Source organism: Python bivittatus, unplaced genomic scaffold (genome assembly GCF_059951505.1).
Source record: "Python bivittatus isolate LINGU-HERP-01145 unplaced genomic scaffold, Pbiv_v1 ctg000610_np1212, whole genome shotgun sequence".
Lineage (NCBI taxonomy): Eukaryota > Metazoa > Chordata > Lepidosauria > Squamata > Pythonidae > Python > Python bivittatus.
This window is the reverse complement of record NW_028277088.1, coordinates 42,281,908-42,304,930: the sequence shown is the minus strand read 5'-3', so window position 1 is coordinate 42,304,930 and position 23,023 is coordinate 42,281,908. Positions and strand designations below refer to the sequence as shown.

At 37.8% G+C, this 23,023-nt stretch overlaps 1 protein-coding gene across 1 annotated transcript in view; it reads right to left on the bottom strand.

Moving 5' to 3' along the window:
• The window catches only part of LOC103066465 (collagen alpha-4(VI) chain-like), an 85,972-nt gene that overhangs the window by 42,153 nt on the left and 20,796 nt on the right, over window positions 1–23,023 (bottom strand). The window contains exons 7-15 of the mRNA XM_088150886.1: window positions 21,479–22,102; window positions 20,231–20,782; window positions 17,141–17,698; window positions 14,513–15,097; window positions 11,112–11,687; window positions 7,448–7,797; window positions 6,458–6,536; window positions 3,757–3,902; window positions 3,563–3,655 (exon numbers count right to left, since the gene is read on the bottom strand). Coding sequence (XP_088007012.1) covers window positions 3,563–3,655; window positions 3,757–3,902; window positions 6,458–6,536; window positions 7,448–7,797; window positions 11,112–11,687; window positions 14,513–15,097; window positions 17,141–17,698; window positions 20,231–20,782; window positions 21,479–22,102 — 3,563 coding nt within the window. The remainder of the gene's footprint in view (window positions 1–3,562; window positions 3,656–3,756; window positions 3,903–6,457; window positions 6,537–7,447; window positions 7,798–11,111; window positions 11,688–14,512; window positions 15,098–17,140; window positions 17,699–20,230; window positions 20,783–21,478; window positions 22,103–23,023) is intronic.

Sequence of the window (23,023 nt, the reverse complement as noted above, 5' to 3'; positions counted from 1 at the left end):
TATGACAAACTACTTTTACTTCCATAATCTTTCATCCTCAGTTTGTAAATCACAATATTATTATTTTCTCTAGTTTTTTTTTTTAAATCAATTAGGCTGTCTCCAGGTATCATCACATCAGTGAACCACATCTTTTTTTCTATAAAATAATATCTGGTATATTATGTTGTAAGTGCCTATTTGAATTTTCATTTCATTTTGCAATTTTTGGGGGAGGGGCATGTAGTTCCAGTGGGTTTTGCACATAGCAAAGCCAAATTTTCTACATTAATTCCAATGGACAATTTTTGCAACCCTATCATGGCATTGTTTATACTCTGTTTAAATGATTTTGCTACAGCCACTAATGACATGATCTACAGTTTCATCTTTAATTTTATATAATTCCTTTCTCATCTTTCTACTTTTTTTCTGTGTTCATTTTATCCCAAGATCCACTCTTGACAGTATCAAGTTTTTGTTTGTCCTGCATTCAGTACTCCTTGTAACCCTTATACCCTTTACTAATTCTCTCATTCTTCCAACATAAAATATCAAATCAGTTATATTGAAACCTTGTATTTGAAACATACTCACCAGTCCCCATTCTCATTCATTCTTAGGTCTCTGAATGGGCCAATTATCTGTCTCATTTCCACTCTCTGACCTTGTATCCTATCAGAATATTTCCTCCCCCAGATCACATTCATTCAGAATGTTGCAAAATGTTTTCCAGAACTCGTATATGGTTCATCCAGTTTCATCATCCACTGGGGCATATCTTGCAACTACTGTCTATGGATTCCTATTTTCATATGTATCCACAACAATCTGGATGACAACAACTCATACTCTCTTGCATACATTTTAGCCCTTTCCTTCATAACTGAATCTACCACTTCACGTCTTGCTTATATTCAGCAACTCCTCCTTACAAGATCAGACCATCTTCAATCAAAACTATTACATCCTTCCCTTTCTCTATTAATTTCACAGACACACAAGACAATCGTTTTTTTTCAGCCACTTCATTTGTTAATTCATGATCCTTATCATTAACTCCTCTTACATTTCAAGTTACAATCTTTTATGTGACACGATTATCACTAGATAGGCCTATAGAGATTGACCTTTGCCACCCATCATGGCTTTGTTCAATTAAGGCTTTTGCATAATGCTTTTTGTAAGAGAATGAAGGTATAGATTAGGTTACCAACTTAATTTAACTCATGTCATGAGCAGCATTCTCTACTAACAGCAAAGAGTTTTCTCCAAGCATGTTCATGCTGGGATCCCTATCTAGAGGCTACCTTCCAAGCCAATATACCATTGCCCACATCTCACCAACTAGAAGATATATGCGGTGTCCTGACACACATTCAGGATACAAATGATACCAAATGGTGCTCTTCCCATCCTCATGATGGTTTAGTGTTGGCTGATGAGAAAGAGAGCCACTAGTTCTTTGGATTTAGAAAAAAGGACTGCCCCATGTGAAGGCCTTAATGCATTTTCCTGTTCTCTCCACCAGCTCTTTATTTTTTAGCAGAAAATAAGGTTTATTATATATGGACTGAAAAATCCAGATAACCACTAGATGGCAGCAAAGAGATACAGGAAACTAACTCTTAACTGCCATCTAGTGATTGCCTGGATTTTTACAGTTGAAATAGGGTAGCCCTATTGAAGGAGTTTTTTTTCCTTTGTTGTGGATTTCAGTTGATTGCCAGTTGTCAGCCTCCAAGCTAAGGACTGGTTCATTACAATGTTTATGTTCGTTACAAAGTTTATGTTTGTAGTTAGGTGGTGTCAGGTTCAGCCCAAAGAACTCCACGAGACAGTACAGATACAGTTCTGTTGCATTTATTAGCTTCCACCTCTAAGACAGAATCTCTCCAGACTGAATCTAAACTTCCCAAGCCAGCAAGCCAAAACACTGTGAATTCCTTAGGGTGGTGCCAGTCTCATCTTCTTAACCTTCCCACGCTCCTGCTGGGGGCTAAAGAAATGCTTATCTCTCTGAGCGCAGCCTTCATCAAACCATTCCATCACAGGTGGAAACAATTTTATGGAAATAAACAAATGGTGGGATTGGCCAGAAGATAGATCTGAAGCTATCTCTGAAAGTTTAGGTAACTTCATTAGTTCAGCAAGGATTTCTGACACTTACATATGTGACAGCAAGAAAGACACTTATTTGTCTATCCTAAATTATATTGCTAACATAAAAAATGCTTGGAGCAGCCAGGAGATTTTATTTATTTATTTATATATCACATTTATATAGCCTCCCATCTCATACAAAGCAACTCTAGGTGGTGTACAACAATTTTTATGTGAAAGGACTACGGATTCATCTGACCTGGTACTCAAAGCAAATTCCTAGGTTCAATTCTTAAGTTGTGATTTTTTTTCCGCCACCAGGTCCTCGTTAGTGAAGCTCTTTTAAAAAAAATAAATAAATAATAATAATAAGGAAGATCCTGACAGCATGAAAGATGCTGTCTTAAAGACCTTTTTGTAGATTTGTATCCACAGACCTCTTCCTCCAGTTATGGACCAAAATTCAACTGTATCCTTGAATTTCTGGCTATAGACCCAGCAGTCATGTTATGCTGTCTGCTGTCTGCTGTCTAGGCTACTGTCTCTGTCTGCAACAAATTATTGACAATTCATTAAAGTTTATTAAATACCTAAGCAGCATTTATGCACTTCCTCCCATTGCTCACTGGAGGAGTCACCAAACCATCTCACAGACCACTGCAAAGATAGTTAGTGAATCATGTTTTGATTTGTTTCATTTTCAAACCTGAGAAGTTACCAAGGAAAACTGGCTGGCTAACACTCATGGGATGCTTGGAATGACAATTTATGTCGAGCAAAGCTGAGACTATGATTTTTATAGCACATTTGAAATTTGGAGGATTTTGTACATTTCTGTCTGATGCATTCAGAGGTTGTGAGAGTAACTGGAGAAATTACAGAAAAATGGCTTGGATCCATTTCATATTTATCCTTTATTTGTTTGAATCATGCTGTGTTTGAATCATCAATACTAATTTCAATTTGTCTTGGCCTGTTAAATAACAAAATGTGCTTGTCATTTGAAATCATTGGGCATTAAGCCTATCATAAGATAGGCTTCCCCAGTTAGATGCCCTCAATACCTGTTGAACTATCATTCCCAGAATTCCTAGACAATATGGCTACAAGCAATGCCGGGGAGAAAATCTAGGTTGAAACAGAGCCTGGATTGAAGTCCACCTGTGCAATATTCCTTATATGTGCCTTCTGGATGCTAGTGAAGAAAGCTAAAAATATAAACACAGTACAAAAAGTGATGCTTGAGAGATTCTTTTCTTTACTGTAGATCATGAAATCTTGGTTTCTCCTTACTTCCTTTATTGGCAGAAAAGGAGGGAGCTGAAAACAGCTATATAAGACCTCTTTCTGATATCAAGCAATGAAAGTACAGAATCCAAATGATGATTTCAACTTTCAAAGCATAATTTCAATCCATCTTGTAGTACATAAGCATGAACTAGCACAATTTGAAAAGTTTCCTTAACTATTTAGATCTTACCTTATTTCCAGGATATCCAGGGATCCCCTGAATTCCATCTTCCCCAAAACATTTGCAGCAAACTTTACAGCATTCTCGTTCTATAATAGTGTCCTACAAAAAAATCAATGCAAACCAGTCATTGTTACAATATTCTTAACTAAAAACTGACTTGGCTATCCTTTTATTTTTCATTCTGCTATGAAGAAACTTACAAGTGCTCTTCTCAATGTGCTTGGGAGTTCGGGATTTCCATAGTACAAAGGCTCCTGATAACCAAATCCTCTACCAAACTCAAGTTCTTGCAGTTTACGATATTCTGGAAAATGTTCTAATCCAATAATCAAGAATGCATTTAGTCCTGAAAAATAAAGGAAGCAGCTACTTGATTTTCTAAATTAGACATGCAGTTATATAGGTTGGATTTACCTCTTTTTTTTTTCAAGCCTGGAAAGAAGAAGAGGCGGAGATATCTGTGTCATCCATAATGCATTCAAAGCAGAATTTCCTGGATGCTTAAAGATTATACTGGAAAATGACTTAGAACCATCAGTTATGTTAACGGCTGTTACATTATGAAATGAATGTATTTGTAGGTAACAGTAAGCAAACAATCTAAAGAAAAATGAGGACAAGCAGCATGTTCTCATTTTTCTTCTTCTTTCAAGTAAGCAGGTAAACAAACAAAGCAGGTTCATCAATGTGTGAAGGTCCAACTCAGATCAAGGGACAAGCTATTGTACTAAATAAATCAGTGGTGTCCCTCTGCTTTAAAACTAAGAGCTGTTGGTTTGTGAATCCTAGATTATTTAGGTGCAATGACCTCATTTAGCTGCAGGCTTAGAGTAGGGACAGAAAAGTATTTTGCTACAGTTTTTGCAGGGGAAATTTTTGGATTTTTTTGGTCATAATATTTGGATGACTAGTAGTCAGAATGAAATATAGCTAACATTCACCCTTCCCCAGGGGGAAAAAAATCCAGTTCCCTCTTGAAAGTATTTTGATGTATTTTTCTTTTGCTTTCTTTTCACATGAAAAGCACTTGGTGCATTCACATCCATGTTAGGTTCCCCACAATGGTTGATTCTCCCTTGCAGAAATCGGAGGTGACATCACGCTCCAAGGATGCTGATGGAGATGCTGGTCTGAATGAGGAGATGAGCCCAGCAGCAGCTCATGCAACTTGGCTTTGCTTTTTGGGGATCCCTACTTCCCACTTTCACTCCACATTTTTAATGAATATGCTTTGCATAGGATTTTACTTTGTACTTTTTATTGCTTTTTAATATTTTCATACCGCAAACTGCGATGGGCCATGACCCTGTAGAAAGCAGTATAAAAATCTTATGATGATCATCATAATCAGCTAGGCCCATGAATATTTTTGAAAAGGATTCCATCATGGAAATGGCCTCTGTGCTTAACTGTTACATATGCATCTGGAAAAATAAGTTTAGGTCTAATGTATTTATTATAAATATGTGAAGGACAAATGTCAACGGATAAAGGTGGAATCTAATAATAGGCTTCTTGTATAAAGGGATCTAATTATAGACACTGAGATGTTTTCAACATCTACTAAGGAGGGTTGTATGGTCCTGGAACACATTTGGAGGGTACGATTGTGGGGGAGGGCTACAAGGGGGAGGGTACACCCCAGTTCTTTCAGAATAAGCTGCTTTCAGTAATGAAAGCAAACAATCTGGTTTCATCTTAAAGAGGTAGAAACAAATGAGTTCACTAATTCACTAGGTGATCTTGAACTCTTTGCCTCTCAAAATAAATTGGAACAGCCAGTGGAGAAAGACTTTGGGAACTAGAATCTAAGATCGAGAAAGTCAAAGTTCTTCCTGATATGGGGTTTTATGTTTATTAATAATATTAATATAATTAGGCTTATAATTTAAACAGAACCTACAAAATGACTTCAGAGAACTTATTCTCTGCCTCCACCTGTACATGGATTTTACCAACTTGAATCTATTCAGCTTGGCCCAGTCACCACACTAGGGATGGATCTTTCTATTCAGTAATTTCCTAGCATGACTGCAGATGATGTTTTTTCAGCCTGAGATATTTTGAAAGCTGAGATACAATACTGTGTGTATATGTGTTCCTAATTTTCTAGGAAGTGAGGAGGCTGTCAGGATCAGCTGTCTCTTTAACAGATGCTGAGCATATTTGGCTAAAATTAAAAAACCTTCAGCACAGCTGGGAAAATACAACATTCTTTATGTCCAATGCGTTTTGAGATAAATTCTTTCTTAGGGGATATCAATTTTACAGATAATCAAGGCAGTTGGAACCTGTTCTTTTCTGATAGTTATTCAGAAACAGCTCTTTGCTACTTTTTAAAATAGCTGATTGGCTTCCCTCCTTCTTTTGTTGTGAGTCTTCATGGCACACAAGATGTCAACATGTTTTAGAGTACCTAGGTATTTTTTCATTGACATTTCAGAACATCATCTCCAGCAACATATTGGATGCCCTGTGTTTCTTCTTAAGAACTGGACTTATCATGCATCAAAGGACTGTAGTCCATCAAATTTTCTGCCAAAAAAGATGTTGTTATCCTCTAAGACACTGTGTTTGATTATTTGTGTTGCTACAGAATTATATTCCTCTGGGTAATATTTCAAAGTGACCCATGGTTTTAAAATGCTGTTTGATAACCCCATGACAAAGTTATCACAGTGGGTTCTGTCTTCATCCTAGAAAACTATACAAATTGGTGGTATTTACGCATTACCTCCAAGAGGGATGAAAATACAATATTGTATAATTTTGTTATAAGTAAAGAAAAAAAGAGGGATAAGCAAGGCAGGCTCCAAAAAAATTACATTTTTTTTCCTTTGAAATCTATCCTGCAAATAACCATGTATTAAAATGCAAAGATCTTTTTTATTGTCCAAATACCTTGTCTACGAAGAGCATCCACTGTAGTTTTAAGCATGTCTATCTTATCATCGGGTCCATCAGAAAACACAAGAAGAACCTGTGATTGAACAGTAGCAAATGAGGATGGCATATGGCATAGCTGGGCTTAGCAGGAAAGCCCAGCATAGGGGGCTCTGGCACATCAAAAAGTTGTATGATAGATCCCACAACTGACTGTAACATTTCACTTTCTCAAATTTGACAGAGCCTGCTGATAGACAATTACTTTTAACTAAGGGAATTGTCAGAGCCATCTTTGCATACTACAGGTTACCATGAGTGGCCAATTGGGGAGGGGGGTTAAAATGATAAACATGGTAGCTGAGACCCTGAGATAAAAGTCTTACTCTTACTTCTATTGTGTGATAACTGCCACTCTCTTGCCTTTCTTGACACTCCCCTTGTGACCTATCATATGTAAACATGGCTTCCATGTTTCCACCCTGGTTAAGAGTAATTGTCTACCAGCAGCTTTTTTTCTACCCTCCAAACAAATAAATATGCTTCCAATTTTGCCAAGAAATAAAAATGATATTGGCCATATTCTTTAAAGAAAAACAAATTTGACAACACCCATATCCTCAGACACCTCTGTAGGTCATAGCTGGCAATGTGGGCCTTTAATGAGCCACAATGATTACAAGGTTATTCCTAGGCTATCCAAATTCTTCGTTCTTTGTAAGCTATACTATCAGTTCCATCACTCATCATTCTGCAGATACCTGAAAGGAAGTGGTAACCCTTGCCCTGTCCTGCCCAATTTGGTTGCCTTGCAGGGATGGGAATATAGCCCTGTTTCACACCAGGCTGAACTTGTAACTTCCCTTCCTTTACTCATTTTTTTTTTTACTCCAGATTACTCCTCAGAGGATGATTTGACATGTCTGGAATAAATCAAGAAATGACTCAAAGTTCATTGAAATGGGCTTAGATCATTCCTGCCACATAAAACAACAGCAAAATTATTACCTTCACTTTGGCAGAGTCCGGACTAAGGGATCTGTCCCAGAAAGACTGCAGGAAGTCCACAGTCAAATGAGTTTCCACAGTTGTTTGTACAGCCCAGAATTTCTGAAAGATTTCATCACTATAACTTTCAAAACCTGAGTCAAAGAAAGTCTGTCCGTTTTCTGTGTACACTTGGTACCTGAACCTGATGTCATCTGAAGATGCTACCATACAACTGATATTGTTTACGATACTCATTTGTTGCATGATCCAGGGCAAGGAGGCCTGCATTTTCTGCTTCAAACGGGCTGCAGATGGAGAATTTGCAGGCTCAGAAAGATCTACCCCTACAGAAATATCTATGTCACAATCTGTAAAAAGGAGGAAAAATATGCAATTATAAAACAATCTTCCCATTAGAACTGAGAATAGGAGCAAAATAGTAAAAATTAAAAATGGATGCTGTAGTCAGAACATCTGGGTATTCTTCAATTAATATAATCTGGCTGGAAGGAATAGTCCCTTGAGTTATTGTTACTGGCTGAGAATATGGGATATTACAGCTGTCTGCCCATGGCAAAAATGCTGAGGACCTAGTTTAGCCTACTTCTAATGGTGTCATAACAAAAGGATTGGTGTTAGTTCAGTTGGAATGATACAGAAAACAAATCAAGAGTTTCCAAAGTAGTGCTGTAGATCGCAATAGAGACAGCAAGCAGCAGAATATTTTAGCCCCAGTAATAATCCTACAGGTATCAGCAATTATAGTGAGATTTTCCAGCAATCAAGCAACTCTAGACCATGGCATGGATCAAAGCAAGCTGCGTGTTTGTTTGCTTTCCTCATTTGAAGGAGATTCTTTATTAAGGGAAACATACAGTCAATTCTCATTATTTGAGATAGTTGTGTCCTGTAAAGCCACCATGAACCCTGAATTAGTGAATATTGAACCTCAGGTGGGAATGTGCGCGTCGGGCAACTCAGATTTTTTGTCACTCTGTGCAAGTCCACAAATGACTGAAAAAGCAGCATGAGTATTGATTTTGGGGGTTACAAATAAATTTTAGCGAGTAGGTGAATTCACAAATATGGAATCTGTGGATAATGAGGATCAACTATATTTATGTTTCTTAATAAAAACTACTTAGGACAAAGCACTATGATGAAAAATTATGCTACTATTTTTTCTTTAGAGTTTTTCTGAAGATGTAGAAGCATCTCTCTCCTCCCCCCCCCCCTGTTTGATTTTTTTACAGCATGGTTCCTGTGGGATAATTGAGCATAAATATGAGTTTCCTTAAAATTTGGCAGGTTTTTAAAAAATAACATAAATATGATGTCAGCCCACACAGCACAAGGACTTGTAAATGTATTTAAAAGGTATGTCCTTGTTTTGCTCTATGTGTTCTGAAAACAGCTCAGGGGAACATAAGAACCTTGTTCCAAAGTTTCAGAATGATCTGCTTGTGATATAGCCAAGAGGCCCTAAGCAAGCCACTAGATGCTGCTATAGCATTTTACAGTTTACTGTGAACAAGTTGTTATTAATTGTGAGAACAGTCTGGTTTGGCTACTCCTAGCTGTGCACTTTTAGGCTGGAAATAAACATTTGGGTAGATATCTGCTGTACTAGATTTGACTTGTTCATACCCTGGCTGCCAAGAAGATCTCTATGATCTTTAACAATGATCCATATGATGTCAGAACCAGGATAGACAATATTCCAATTTGAACTTGTGAATCACCTAATCTAGTCTCTTAGACTTCCAATAAAATTTCTGAAGATTCTATCCATACTGGCCAACATATTCCATTGGTGATTCATTACTGCTTATAACAGATCGTATATATCATGCCTCACGCAGCCTATCTAATAACATTCAGATGAACAGGAGGGAAAAATATACTTAATCTTAAAATTTTCCAGCTGCAAAAAGCAGTCCTTTCTGGGATGTCTGTCACTTCCAAATCACTTTTTGGTCCTCCCAAAAACTCCTTTCCCTCCCCTCCCTTTCTTTGTGGGTGATAAATAGATGGCTGTTTTTTATAATTTTTATTTACTCCTATTGCTGCTTTTATAATTTTAACCTGTTGCAATTCGCCCAGCCTTTTAAGTCGGGTGGGCTATCAAAACTGTAAAATAAATATATACATGCCCATACCTATTTTTTAAATGTCCTTTAACCCAGCATGTTTTCCCTCATTGTAAAATAACAGTAGCTTCTAACTTATTATTTGCCACTGTTTTAATTAGTTCTTTTATTTATGTGTGGCAATTGCACCATTCTACATCTCAGAGTTGTGAAGTTCCAGCTTATCTCCAGTCTCATATAAAGAGATAGAAGTCTGCTAGCTACCAAGTCAATCTCTATCTTCTTTGTCCTGCTCACTTTGGACTGCTTTTTCTTGATTCTCATTTGTCAAACTTTGATTTTGGGTTAATATTTCTGCTTTCCAGAAAGATATTTGGGATGGGACTGATCTACTAAATTTTACTTATGTCCATAGCTGAGTAGGCTAGAATCCTGCGATCCTTTGGGAATCCTGTAATGCAATCTCTTGGTCCTCAATGATTTCCAAAGGTTCTGTCTCTACTAGCAACTTATTCCATCTCTGAGTCATTCTTCAAAGATTTCATTCTAATATTAGCCTGAATCTATTGAACCCGGTTTTAACTGCAATATTTAACATTTAACTCTCAATAGGTTGTCTCTATCCAGATAAGATTATAGTTGGAACATGAGCTAAGCTGATAGAAGGAATTCTGCACCAATGAAACTAGCTGTACCTCTAGTGACAATGCTGGATCCAAGAACACTCCAAACTACTAGGGAAAGTGTAATATATATATACACCCAACAAGCTGATTACTATATAGTGAAGCAATTGAACCACATACTAATGGCATGTCTGTCTTGTCTGATTTGAATTACAACATATCAACCTTCATCCAGTATATTATTATACTCAGGCTCTGATTTAAGATTATTCACTGTCTCGTGTGGCTTTCATAAGAGGTAAAGTTTGAGGACATCTGCATATTGTTGATATCTCTATCTCCAACTCTGGATAATTCCTCCAGGGCTGTTTCATGTCCACATGGAACAGCATACCAGATTTAAAAATGAGCCTCATGGAATCCATAACATAAGTGCAATAATTTCCCAGCATCATATTCTTAAATTTGCCATCACAGTAGATCAGTACTCCAACACCAACTCAGCTTATTCAAAAGGATATCAAGAGGAAATGGTATGATTTTGATAATGCTATCAAAAGAAACCATTGAAATTCCAAGAGTTTCAAAAGGATTGCACCCCTCCATCTCTCTCATTGGTTTTAGTAATTTCCATTCTAAAACCAGTTCTAAAATCCAATAAATTTCATATTTACAATAATTCCCTCTTTATCTTTTTGCATTCTTTTAAATCACCATAATCTACTTTCCTCCATGTCAAATGTATCCAGTATTTCCTAAATTTCCTCTTGGATTCATTTCACATAATTTCAGCCTCTTTTTCCCTTCTGAGAGATCACTATCCTTCTTATTTGAAGCAAAGCAAATTACTTAAAAAAGAAAGCTATTAAAAACCAACTACCTCATCTTTTGCAAATAAAACTAAACCTTCTGAGGTAATAAAAATAAGGGGGAGATGTATAGAATTTTTAAAATGTTGAGACTTACCTGGAGGAGGTCGATCACCAGGGTTACAGATCTCTTTCACAAACTTCCTCTTAATAGTTTGCAATTCTTCAAAGTCCTTCAACACATACACTTTGTCAGCAGTGCCAGTGATTTTAAGGAGTTCAAAAGAGTTTACATCGTCAATACCTATTGCAAAAACCTGGATGCCATCTTTCCTTAAAGCGATGGCTGCCTCCTCCACTTTGTCATCAGAGTGCCCATCTGTGATGACAATCAAATACTGCAGGACCCCAATATTTTTTCGGCTACCATTGGCAGGTTCAAAGAAGGTCTTGACAAATTTCAGCCCCTGGCCCGTGAAGGTGCGAGTTTTTAACTGATCAATTGCACCGATCTTTTCTTTTATTTCAGCAACTTTAAAAAATTCATTGAGATAAAATTCTTTCTGAGGCTCTGTGCTGTACTGAGCCACTCCAACCCGGACTTTGTCCTTTGCAATGATAAAGCTATCAACCACTTCTTTCATGAAGGTCTTCATAATAGAAAAGTTCTGTCCTGATATGCTGTTTGAGCCATCGATCAGAAACACAAGATCTGCCTGGTCAGTATCACAAGCTGCAGAAAGAAAAATCTACTTGATTGTGACATAAGAAAGGATGAAGTGACTCTTGACACTCCTAGGCTAATATTCTAGACACACTTCTAGGAAATATGTTCCACTGAGGTCAATGAGACTTACTTCTATGATACTGAGATGATTATTGGGTAATAATCTTACATAAATCAATAGACATTCTTTCCAGAAACTGCATCCAAACTCTGTTATATATATTTTGTGTTTTGGCAAAATTAACAAAGAAATTTTTAGTACTGAAAAGACTACAGGTAGTCCTCACTTAACAACCATTCATTTAGTGACCATTCAAAGTTATAACAGTGCTGAACAAAGGGACTTACAACTGGTCCTCGCACTTGCAACCATTGCTGTGGTCACATGATCACGATCTGGGTGCTTGGCAACCAGCTCGCACTTATGACAGTTGCAGTGTCCTGGGGTCACATGATCTCCATTTGCGACCTTCCCAGCCAGCTTCCAGCAAGCAAAATCAATGGGGAACCGTGTGATTCACTTAACAACCACATGATTTGCTTAATGGCTGCAATGATTCACTTAATGACCACTGCAAAAAAGTTCGTAAAATCGAGCATGACTCGCTTAACAACTGCCTACTTAACAATGAATTTTCCAGTCTATCCACTATTGTGGTCGTTATGCAAGGACTACCTGTACCACATTTATTATAGATAACTTTCTGTAGAGTCTCTCAATTTAATCCATGAAAGTTTTCCCAAAAGTTTATCTCCTCATTTCCAATCTAGTATCTTACAGATGGCCACGCTCAACAGATCTGGAGTGTACCATGTTAAAGAAGGTTAGGCTATCTCATAACATATTCATTAAACTTTGAGGTGCTACAAGATGTTTTTCTTCCCAATGTGTGCCTTCAGGACTGAAACCTTTGACAAGGAAAGTTGCCTTTACAGCACTAGGTTTCCTCTAATGTTCGCTATTTGTAGTATTTAACCTTAGTAAGCAGACAGGAGAACATCAGGTTGTTATAGTCCCATTTCGCTTGAAGTTGCACACTTACTGTATTAAATATTCCACATAGTCTAACAAAAATGTTCTGCAATATGAGTAACAGTGGAGCTGAAGGAAATGAAATACACTACTTTCCAAATGAAGGTCAGTAAATTACATGAATCAGATGTATAGGAAGTAAGTTATATTATTGTATCTTGTACTTTCCAGACCAAATATACAAACTCCTGCTTTGTAAAATATATCTAGGGTTTCTGTCCAAGAAATATAGAAAGTCTTTTTGAAGTTTTCTGTATCAAATTTAACTTGCATAATCTGATTATCTCAGGTAACCACCCATTAAGCTATCTCTCACACTAAAATTGTCAGATTTCATTGTTTTTAATCCTTACAAATTCAAAATATTTATTTCGCTGTATTATTATTATTGATGATGACAATTTAATAAAAACAACAATAATAACAATAATAATTTTCTATTCAGAGGATTACGCATGTGGATTTCTTTCTCTCAGAAATTCAATTTTCTTTTTTAGACATACACATGCCTACATACCTACACACACACATTTATATGTAGAAAATGCCAGGCTAAATTCCCCACATCTCTACATGAAAGGATCTCAGGTAATAGTGCTGCATTAATAGAATGGTGCTGTCTGGACCTAGGCCATTCAGGGTAAGTCCGATAGCATGATTTGGTATCAACAGTTTCCAGCACTGGTACAGCATCCAATAAGTGTGATGCATCATGCTACTGTGGCTTACATCAAGGGAGATCAAAAAAATGAACAAAGAGATATGTCCAAGCCCAACATTACTTGCTTTCTATTTACTTTGCAACCCATATGCTGAGATATGTATAAAGGCAGCTAAATTCTATGGGATGTTTCTCAGAGTTCAAAAAGAAAAATAGAGAACTGAGGCTCAGATATAAACTCTGGACATTTTAATTTTGAGACAGGTTGTCCTTTCCTTGCTATGACAAATTATTATTATTTATTATTAATTTTATAATTAAATAATTATAAAAGTTATTTATTAAATGCATATACCACCTGATTCCCGACTATTATGATATTGCAGTTTCTGTATATTTACATGTTTTATGCTTAAGAGGGTTTTTTCAGGCTCTTTATGTGTTGATATATTACTAAAACAAATAAATGTAATATGCTTGAGGGCCTAATTGTATTAAAATTGAACTTTTTGAGAGTGTCTCCTGTTGACTGTGCTTCTTCCCTCTTCCTTGTTTCTTTTCTGGTGTTGTCCTATAATGGCCAGGGACAGGCCATGTTTAACCCGAAGACTACATGCAGCTCTTGAGCATTTCCCTCACAACACACACACACTTTTTTTTTCTTTTTTGAAGCCTTCAGAGATTTTGCTCAAATTCAGTGATACAATGGCTGAAATCAGCAATGTGCTAGGAAACACATGAAAACTGTATTGTGCAATCCTAAAACGAAGCTTTCTGCAATTTGAAAAAGCCAAAGAAACATCTCAACCTAACCCTCTACCAAAAGTTTGCAATCTTCCATACTGACAAAAGGTAGTCCAGTCTTGCCAAAAGTTACGTATGGCAGATGCTTCTCATTTGGCCAAGATGCAAGTTTTTAGAAGTTATCTTTGCCAAGCTAACAGAAGCCAGGAACAGAATGAAGGACTGCAGAGGGAAGATGTTCAAGTAGTCTCCAATTCAATTCCTCCAATCCACCCCACGGGGCTTTACTCACCAGATAGAGAAGTAGATTCAGTTTAGTGTGGCAATATATAATGAATGCTAATAATAACGCAAATGTGTACATAAACATACATAAATAAAGGTTCTAGTTACCTGGTTTTGATTCATCACATATAAGATAAGTGATGTTTTGATATAAACTTTCCAGTGCATTGTAACTTGGAGTAAAAAACCATCTTCTATTCTCACCAACTATTTCTGCTAGTTCTGTTCTACTAGCTTCATCTATCCCAACAGCAATGACCTGGATGCCTTCTTGCTTCAAAGCCCAAGCTGCTGCTGGGAGATTAGGTCTATCTGTGGGTGTTGTTGGTTCATCTGTGATAAGGACGATGAACTTTGTGATACCTAGGAATGATGAACGGCCACCATAAGCAGCACCAAATTGTTCCCTTGCAAAATTCAAAGCTCTTGCTGTAAAGGTGAATTCTCTTAAAGGAGCCAGCTTTTGAATGGCTTCCTTGAGTTGAAATTTTGTGGAATATGTGTTTAGCTGAAATTGTGCTATAGGTTCAGTGCCAAAGACAACAGCCCCAAACTGAACATTGTCTTTGCCCACCACAGAGTCATCCACTATTGCTTCCATGAGCCATTGTATCCCCTTGAACTGCAGATCTGTAACGTCTCTGGATCCATGAACTACAAAGATGATGTCAGCCACTTCAGTTCGCTTGCATACTGCCATTGAAAAAGCAAAATAACACTGTTAAATTTCTGCTTTTCTGCCTCTGTAAGCTAGCAAAGTGTTTCTCAACCTTAGCAACTTTAAGACATGTGGACTTCAACTCCCAGAATTCCATGGCTAGCTGGGGAATTCTGGAAGTTGAAGTCCACACATCTTAAAGTTGCCAAGGTTGAGAAACACTGATCTAGCATCAAGTGCTTCTTCAACCTTGCTGTTAACCATTAAGATACCTCTTTGAAAAAGATGAATTGCTAAAAGGTGGGATTAAAATGGGAGCCAAAGAATAAAGCAAAAGTGGAGAATAGGTGGCTGTCCAGATGTTATAAACTATAGCTCTCAGAAGCCCTAGGAAGAACAGTCTATGGGGAGGGATTGCTGAAAGCTGTAATTCAGCAACATCCAGAGGTCTACACCCATGAAACACAGTGGTTAAAGCAAGGTAGGATTCATAATAATTAATATACAGCATTTGGCAAGGGCAATCTGTCAAGAATAAGGAAGATGACCTTGATGGAGAGAGTAGAGATCAGTTACCAAAGCAACGAGGAGGGAAACATTGCTTAAGCCCAAACAATGAAGGAAAAATGCGACTGACACCCCTCTAATTCACATGAGTGAGGGAGGACAGAAACCATAATCAGTCTTGCAAGATTCTGTTACTATAGCCATTCTTAATCAAAGTAGCTTTAGATTTAATGTGGAGTTGATTTCTTGGTCTGATCTACATCTTGGGGCTGACACAACCTGAATTATCCAAACTGCCTTAAAATTTATTGAAAGAACCAGAGCACTTTCTACTCCCTTAGCATCTAACAATTATACTAGAAAATTTCTCTCTCTCTCTTTCTCTCTCTCTCTCTCTCTCTCTCTCTGATCAAGGGCAGCTTGCAAAACATCTTGTGGCATAACACACGTAATATCGTATAAAAGTATATGGACTTCATCAGATGCATGGATATTTTTCTCAGGAGTATGTAGGCAGCCATCATGCAGGGTGGAGGAAATGGTAAATATGATCATTTTGTGCAGTAGAGAGCTAGGGAGACTATGAAGCCTATTGGCTGATTTTGAACAAGTTGCTTTTTCTAAACCAACTGTCCCTCCAAAATATGTTCTTATATGGATAAAATGTAAGAGAATCCATTTTTTTTTGGAAGGAAGGAAGGAAGGAAGGAAGGAAGGAAGGAAGGAAGGAAGGAAGGAAGGAAGGAAGGAAGGAAGGAAGGATACTGTATCATCTCCATTACATTTCCTTCAAACTTCATAATTTATTATTTCTGTGAAAGAAATATATATATGTATATGTATATATTCATTTTTCACAGCAATATTACATGTATTTGATGAAATAGATTGTAGTCCAAATTTTGTGTGTTTAATCACAACAAAGATTTTTAAAAATGGAGACAGATGGAGAAAATAAAACATGCTACAAATGAGGGTTTAGCTACTAAAAACATCAGCATGGCTGGATAGAGCCTAAGGAGAGATGGAGATATTTTGTTGTCTGAAAGCAATTTGATTAGTACTTAAATATTACTTTTCAAACTGGCTAATGAGCACTACACTTGGGAACAGCAGGTTTATTTAGGGGATAGAGAGCAGGCTGCAGGGTAACATTAGCCCTGTCCTCAGACCTTTTGCTGTTGTTTTCTGCATGATTGCTAGCCCTGAGAGGTAGTCCAGACAAGAAGCACAACCAGGAGTACCAGCTCTATCTGGTCTATTGGAAGGTTACATTAACAGAGTCTTGTAAGACTGAAAGTATTTCTCCCTTTTACTCTCCAGAAAACTAGGGAGGGTCCCTTCTGAAATGTTTCCCATGCCCTCCCTCCTTCTGTGGGCTAAGACATTTTTTACCCACTGGTTGTCCAGTCTACAGCTCTCCCTCCTATCTCCCAAGGTCATTCCCACATAATGTTACAATGATAGACTTTGACCCTGGCAATCTATGGTTCTGGGCTATAGCAGAAAGTATGGAGAGAGTGTGCCCCATGATTTTCTGAAGACAGGAAATTTCATGCTTCTGTACTTACCCTCCCCAGGGTTGCAAATTTCAAACAGAATCGGCTTAACCAGAAACATGAGGGACTCAACATAATCCTCCAAAAATACTTTGTCCTGAGTGCCAGCAATGTCTAAAAGCTGGGAGTTGTTTGCTTTCAGTATTCCAATGGCATAGATGACAACACCTTTCTTCCTGAGTGCTCTGGCTGCTCTTCTCACATCATCGCTAGATTCTTCATCTGTGACCACTATCAAATATTGTTTTACACCCAAACGTCTTCCTTCGGATGAGTCAAAATAAGGGGAAGCAAAGTCTAGAGCTTTTCCAATTCTGGCTCCTTCCTGAACCTGCCTCATTGTAGTGATTGCTTTCCTCAGGTCACCCTTGTTATTGTACTTGTTCAGTGGGAAAACTTCTTCTGGAGTGAAGCCAAACTGGAGCAGCCCAATCCGAACCTTATCAGCCCCAACATCAGACTTATTCACAATTAACTCGATGAAATCCTTGATCTGTTCAAATTCAAGATGAGTCATGCTTTCTGATGTATCAATTAGCAAAATTATGTCAGCTTTCAAATTTTTACAGGCTGAAAGTAGACAAACAAATGAAAAAGAAACGTAAACATATTAAATAAATATGAAAAATGTGACAGGCACAGCAATAGGGCATTTCTATGATTCAAATCAATGAGACTTTGGCATCTGCCAACCTAATGTTCTCTGACTCTACATAATGTCTATTCTGATGTCATTCTTACCATATTCCTTAACAGAGATTCTCCAGAACCTAGGCTGCAGTTCAACTTTGCAACTAAGTTTCCACTCTTTAAACAATATGAGCTTTTTTCAGCTTCCTAAAATAATGCAAGATTAATGACTCAGGAGTTTTAAGAAACTTTTCCTACTTTACACTGCAGCTGGATTTTGTTGGGTTTTGCTCAGCTAACTATATGTATACATTGAAATCCCTATAATCCCTCATTTATAATAGACACATGCTAGGGAGAAACAATGAACAGTAGCTTTTCTGTTTTATATTATGACTGATTGTTTTAATACAGTTGTAATTTCCTAAGAAAAATACCAGTAGAATCCAGTGTTCTTCACATTTACACTGAGAATTATGTAGTAAGATGACACCTTCTACTGAACTAATATATGTTGCTAAATAAACTGGCAAGCTTTCAAATTTTGCAATTCAAAATCTTACATCTCTTTTAAAATAATTAATTCATTACATTCTATAAATCCCTCTTACCATTTCTGGAACCACAGAAATCTCAGCCTTCTCATTCCACCACTTTACAAGTTAGATCAGATATGTGGTGATCAAAGAACAGGATTTGAAAACTCTCCTTATGGCGTCCATTCTTGACCCATAGTGAGACATAGTTACAACTGTCTCACTGTGTTCACACACAACTTGTGTTAAGCCTCAGCTTGGTATACTGAGAAAGTCACTAATACCACATCCTATGCTCTAAACCAGTGTTTTTCAAACTTGACAACTTTAAGATATGTGGACTTCAACTCCCAGAAGCCTTGCATCAGAGAAATCTATGCATCATTTTTTATCCATGCTCTGATCTGCATTTTTCTCTCAATATATTCTAAGAACCTGTTAGGCCCAGCCCAAGAACAACAGGGAAACAGTCCAGCCAAGTTCAGTTCTTTTATTGCTTACACCATATAGACAGAATCTTGCCAGACTGATCTGTACTACCCTAACCTAGTGGATATACCTTGGGAGATTCTAGGGAGTGGCTATGCTAAGTCTCTTCCTCTTCCAACGCTCCTGCTCCAGACTGTGCTGCCTCTTGTCTCCCCCCGCCCCCCGCCCACACACACACACTTCCTGCAATGTGCTCCCTCCTTCCTGAGAACCTGGTGCTCTATTGCATTCCATCACAGAACCAAATGAAATGTTTCACCATTCTGGTGCCTGGTATGAGCACCAAAAAGTTGCATTATCTTTGAATGCACTTAAGATGATAATACACTTCAATGCAACCCCAATATCAGAAATTCTCTGCTTTTAGAAAACCCATGAAACTTGCCAGATGTACCACTGGCTTACATAATGCTGATGTTGTAACTACTGTCCAGAAATGGAGATACCTATGAGAACCATCAAACCTAATGGTAAAGTGTCAGCATATTTCATAAAAAGACAATTCCGCAGCCATTTTCTAAAGATAGGTTGAGTGCCTGGTTTTCATGGAAAGCAGGCACACTCCTGTGGAGCTCTCTGATAAAAAAGATGTGAAAGCACAGCACACTGAAGTTTAGCAGCAACCATGCTTGGATAACAATCCAGGCAGAAGTCACCAAGGTGTGTGGACTTACTGGGAAGCCTAGCCAGGAGCTCGAATGGTCTCATCCAGGGAAACACTTTGAAGTTGCCTCCCTTAGTTATCTCTGCTTGCAGATCTTGTAGGGACAGCAGAAACTCCCTTTGAAACAATTATAAAAAAAGAAGGAAGGGAGTCACAGGAAGGAGAGAATGGAACATCTATGACACACTCCCTCCAGCTGTGCTTTAATGTGGGTAAGATCATTATTCTTTTCTTGGTATGGAATTAACTTAGAATTTAAGGCTTTGAATTTAGTAACTGGTATGTGGTATAAGGGTTGCTACTAGCTATACTATGCATTATTTCATTATTTTAACTTTCTTGTTCATGATTCTTATTGTCAAGTTCTCATTTAATAAGAAGTGAAAGCTACTTCTTTTCTCTCATGAATTTAGCCTCATGACTTTTCTTGAATGAGTCTTAGCTACCCTATATCTCTAAGAAATAAATACAGCCAAAAGTGAACCTCACACAAAGGCTTCTGTACTTGAAGCAACTGTCATCTGTATGGCTTTCCCATGGGATACCTTGTCCCTTAATAATCACCCCAAAAAGGTGGAGATTAAGAAGAAGAGTGTTGTCCTTTTAAATAATAATTCAATAAAGGTGAATTCTTTTCAGGTATTGCTTGGCAAACATAAATATGACCAGTGTAGGAAAAATACCATTAGTGCAGTTAAATGCAATTTGTTTCCATATATGAGGCCTTCAGAAGATTTGTTATGATTAAAGTTTGAGAATATTACATTGAGGAAAACACCTTACCCTCAGGAGAACAAATATCCCGCACAATATCATGTTTGATGAGCTTTAGGGAATCAAAATCATTCACAAAAAACATCCGGTCTTTGGTCCCAGCTATATCTTCTAGTTCTCCTTTTATAGCATTCTTGATGCCTATGGCATATACAACAATCCCTGCACTCCGCAGCTCTTCTGCAGCTTTGGTCACTTGATCCTGGGATTTACCATCTGTAACAACAATGAGGAACTGGGGGACCTTGTCCCTGGCTGAAGTTTTGAACAGATTCTGCATGTACCATAAAGCATCTCCAGTTCTAGTACCATGACCAATTTGCTGGATCGCTTTGATGGCTTTCTTTAATTGGGCCACTGTGTGGTACTGGTCAATCAGAAACTCTTTCTTGGGAACACTTCCATACTGAACTACCCCAAAACGAACTTGATCAGGGCCAACCTGGAACATGCTGATCAGTTCAATCATGAAGACTTTCATGTCATGGAAATCAGGTGGTTCTATACTGCCAGAACCATCAATCAAGAAATAAATGTCTGCTTCCTCTGTCTCTTCACAGCCTAATGGAAAGGAAAGAAAGGGGAAGGTAAGAATGACAATTCCTTTACTCTGAAGCCTAAATCCAAAGGGAGGGGAAACAGGATTCCTTTGCACATAGGTACCACAGGCTTCTTTGCTGGCTGTTAAACACAGCTATAGCTTCTTTTCCAGTCATGATAAGGGATTGGACCACAAATTTCACTATTTTCAGTGAAAAAGAACACCCTGGCCAGCCAAAGGAGAGGCCCATATTGCTTATCCTTCATGTAATAGAGCCTTCTGCCATCACTTAATTCAGCTTTCTCCAAGCTGAGGGCCTTCCAGATATGCAAACAACAACTCCCAGAATTTTCAATAATGATTACAATGGTGGGAATTCTGGATATGGCAATTTACACACTGGAAGTGCAGTGTGGTGAAGGTAATAGGTGAAGACTATGCTAAAGGGTGAATGGGGGTGAGTAGAATCAGAATAAGCGAAGGCTGATGAAGGCAATCTGCCCACCTTGATTCAACTATCTTTTATTTGATGTCATCCATCCCCTGCCCTATTTTGGTCCCTACTAGCTGCCTGAGAGAGAGAGACAAAGAGAGAAAGAATGGGGATATGTGTGTATCGATAGAAGTGGCAAGTCCAAAAAACCACTTACCAACACCTAATTTACCAAAGTTTATTGAAATAGGATTTGGGATTGATCAAGATATCATTCTCTTACCTTCCTTCAGGGTACGCAACCGCACTGGAATTGCAAGTGTTTGTGAAACAATTTCATTGCAAAGCTGTCTCTTTATAACATACTCCAAGTTTGATAGTTGCAAGAAAGATTCCATGGTGGTAACATGCTTCCTTGGGGGATGAGATGCAATTTTGTATAGCTGGCTACTCACTGAAATGTTTTTGATGCCCACGGCATAAACTGTAACACCTTTCCTTCGAAGCTTGGATGCAGGACCAGTGAACTTATCTAGAGACTGACCATCTGTGATCACTACAGCCAATTGCTGCACTCCTTGATTTTTCCTGCTCCCTGCTTTCTTGGTGAAAACCTTTTTCCTTAGGAAGTCTATAGCAGCACCCGTGTGTGTTTTCCCCCCACGATAAGGCAATCTTTTCAGATAGTTCACAACCTCTGACTTGTCTTCAAACATATTCAGGCTGAACTCTAATCTTGGCTTATCACTGTAAAGTACCAAGGCAACTCGTACATTATCTGGGGCAATTTCCAGAGCATTGATTATTTTGAGCAGAAAAGTCCTGATTAGTTGAAAGTTCTTTTGACCGACGCGAGTGGATTCATCCACAAGAAACACAATGTCTGCCACCGAGGCAGAGGAGCAAACTATGAATAAAATTAGCAGATAAAAATCAGTAAAAGCAAAGTGATAACAAAAATACAATCTTAGAAGTTGCATGAGACTTACTCTCAGGTAAGTGCATTTAAGATTACTGTCTGACTCTCAACTGTTTAAGAAGTAAGAGCAAAACTAATAGATGGAGAGATAATTAGAAATCCTACCAACAGGTTACAGGCAACATATGTAGGTAGATATCTATGGAACCAAAATGCACAACCTGAAACTCTAGTGCCAGATGTAGCCCTCCAAGCCTTGGGTGAGGCCTCCCTAGAGTCTTCCAAAAGATGCCACCAAATTGTAATTTTTAGAATAACAGAAGGGAGATTTAAATGAAATACTAAATTCATAGGGAGTAGTCACCCTTACAATATGTATTTTGTGTACTTCAATTTTTTTTTTAATATTTAACTTTTAATTTTATTTTACTCTAAATTAGAACCTCTTGGACTGGTATTTTGGAGTTTTATGGAAACTAACTGTGGTGTTTTCGCTGGCACATTTTTATGGATTGTAAACCACTCCAAGATTTGCATTTTGTAACAATTAATTAATTGAAGTTACTTTTTGGCCTAAACATGCCTATTTTTTAGTCCAAACCTCAGAACACCAGTCAAATGGAAAATAATCCCTTCATTTCCCTAATCTGTGTATCCATGCTATAAGTTCTTATGAGACCCTGATGCAAAGATAGGAAATAAATTCTGCTGAGGACAGTTTTCACAGTATTTCCTCACTGTGCAAGAATTTATTTAATTTGAAAGATCCAGGTCCTTCAGGGGGCATTTGTTGTTCTACATCTCCTTTCCCTAATCCAAGGCACTTCTAAAGGCATATGAACATTTTAGCCAACAAGGAAAATGCATCTCCTGATGAAGATTATATTATTTTAGACTACAAGTCCCACC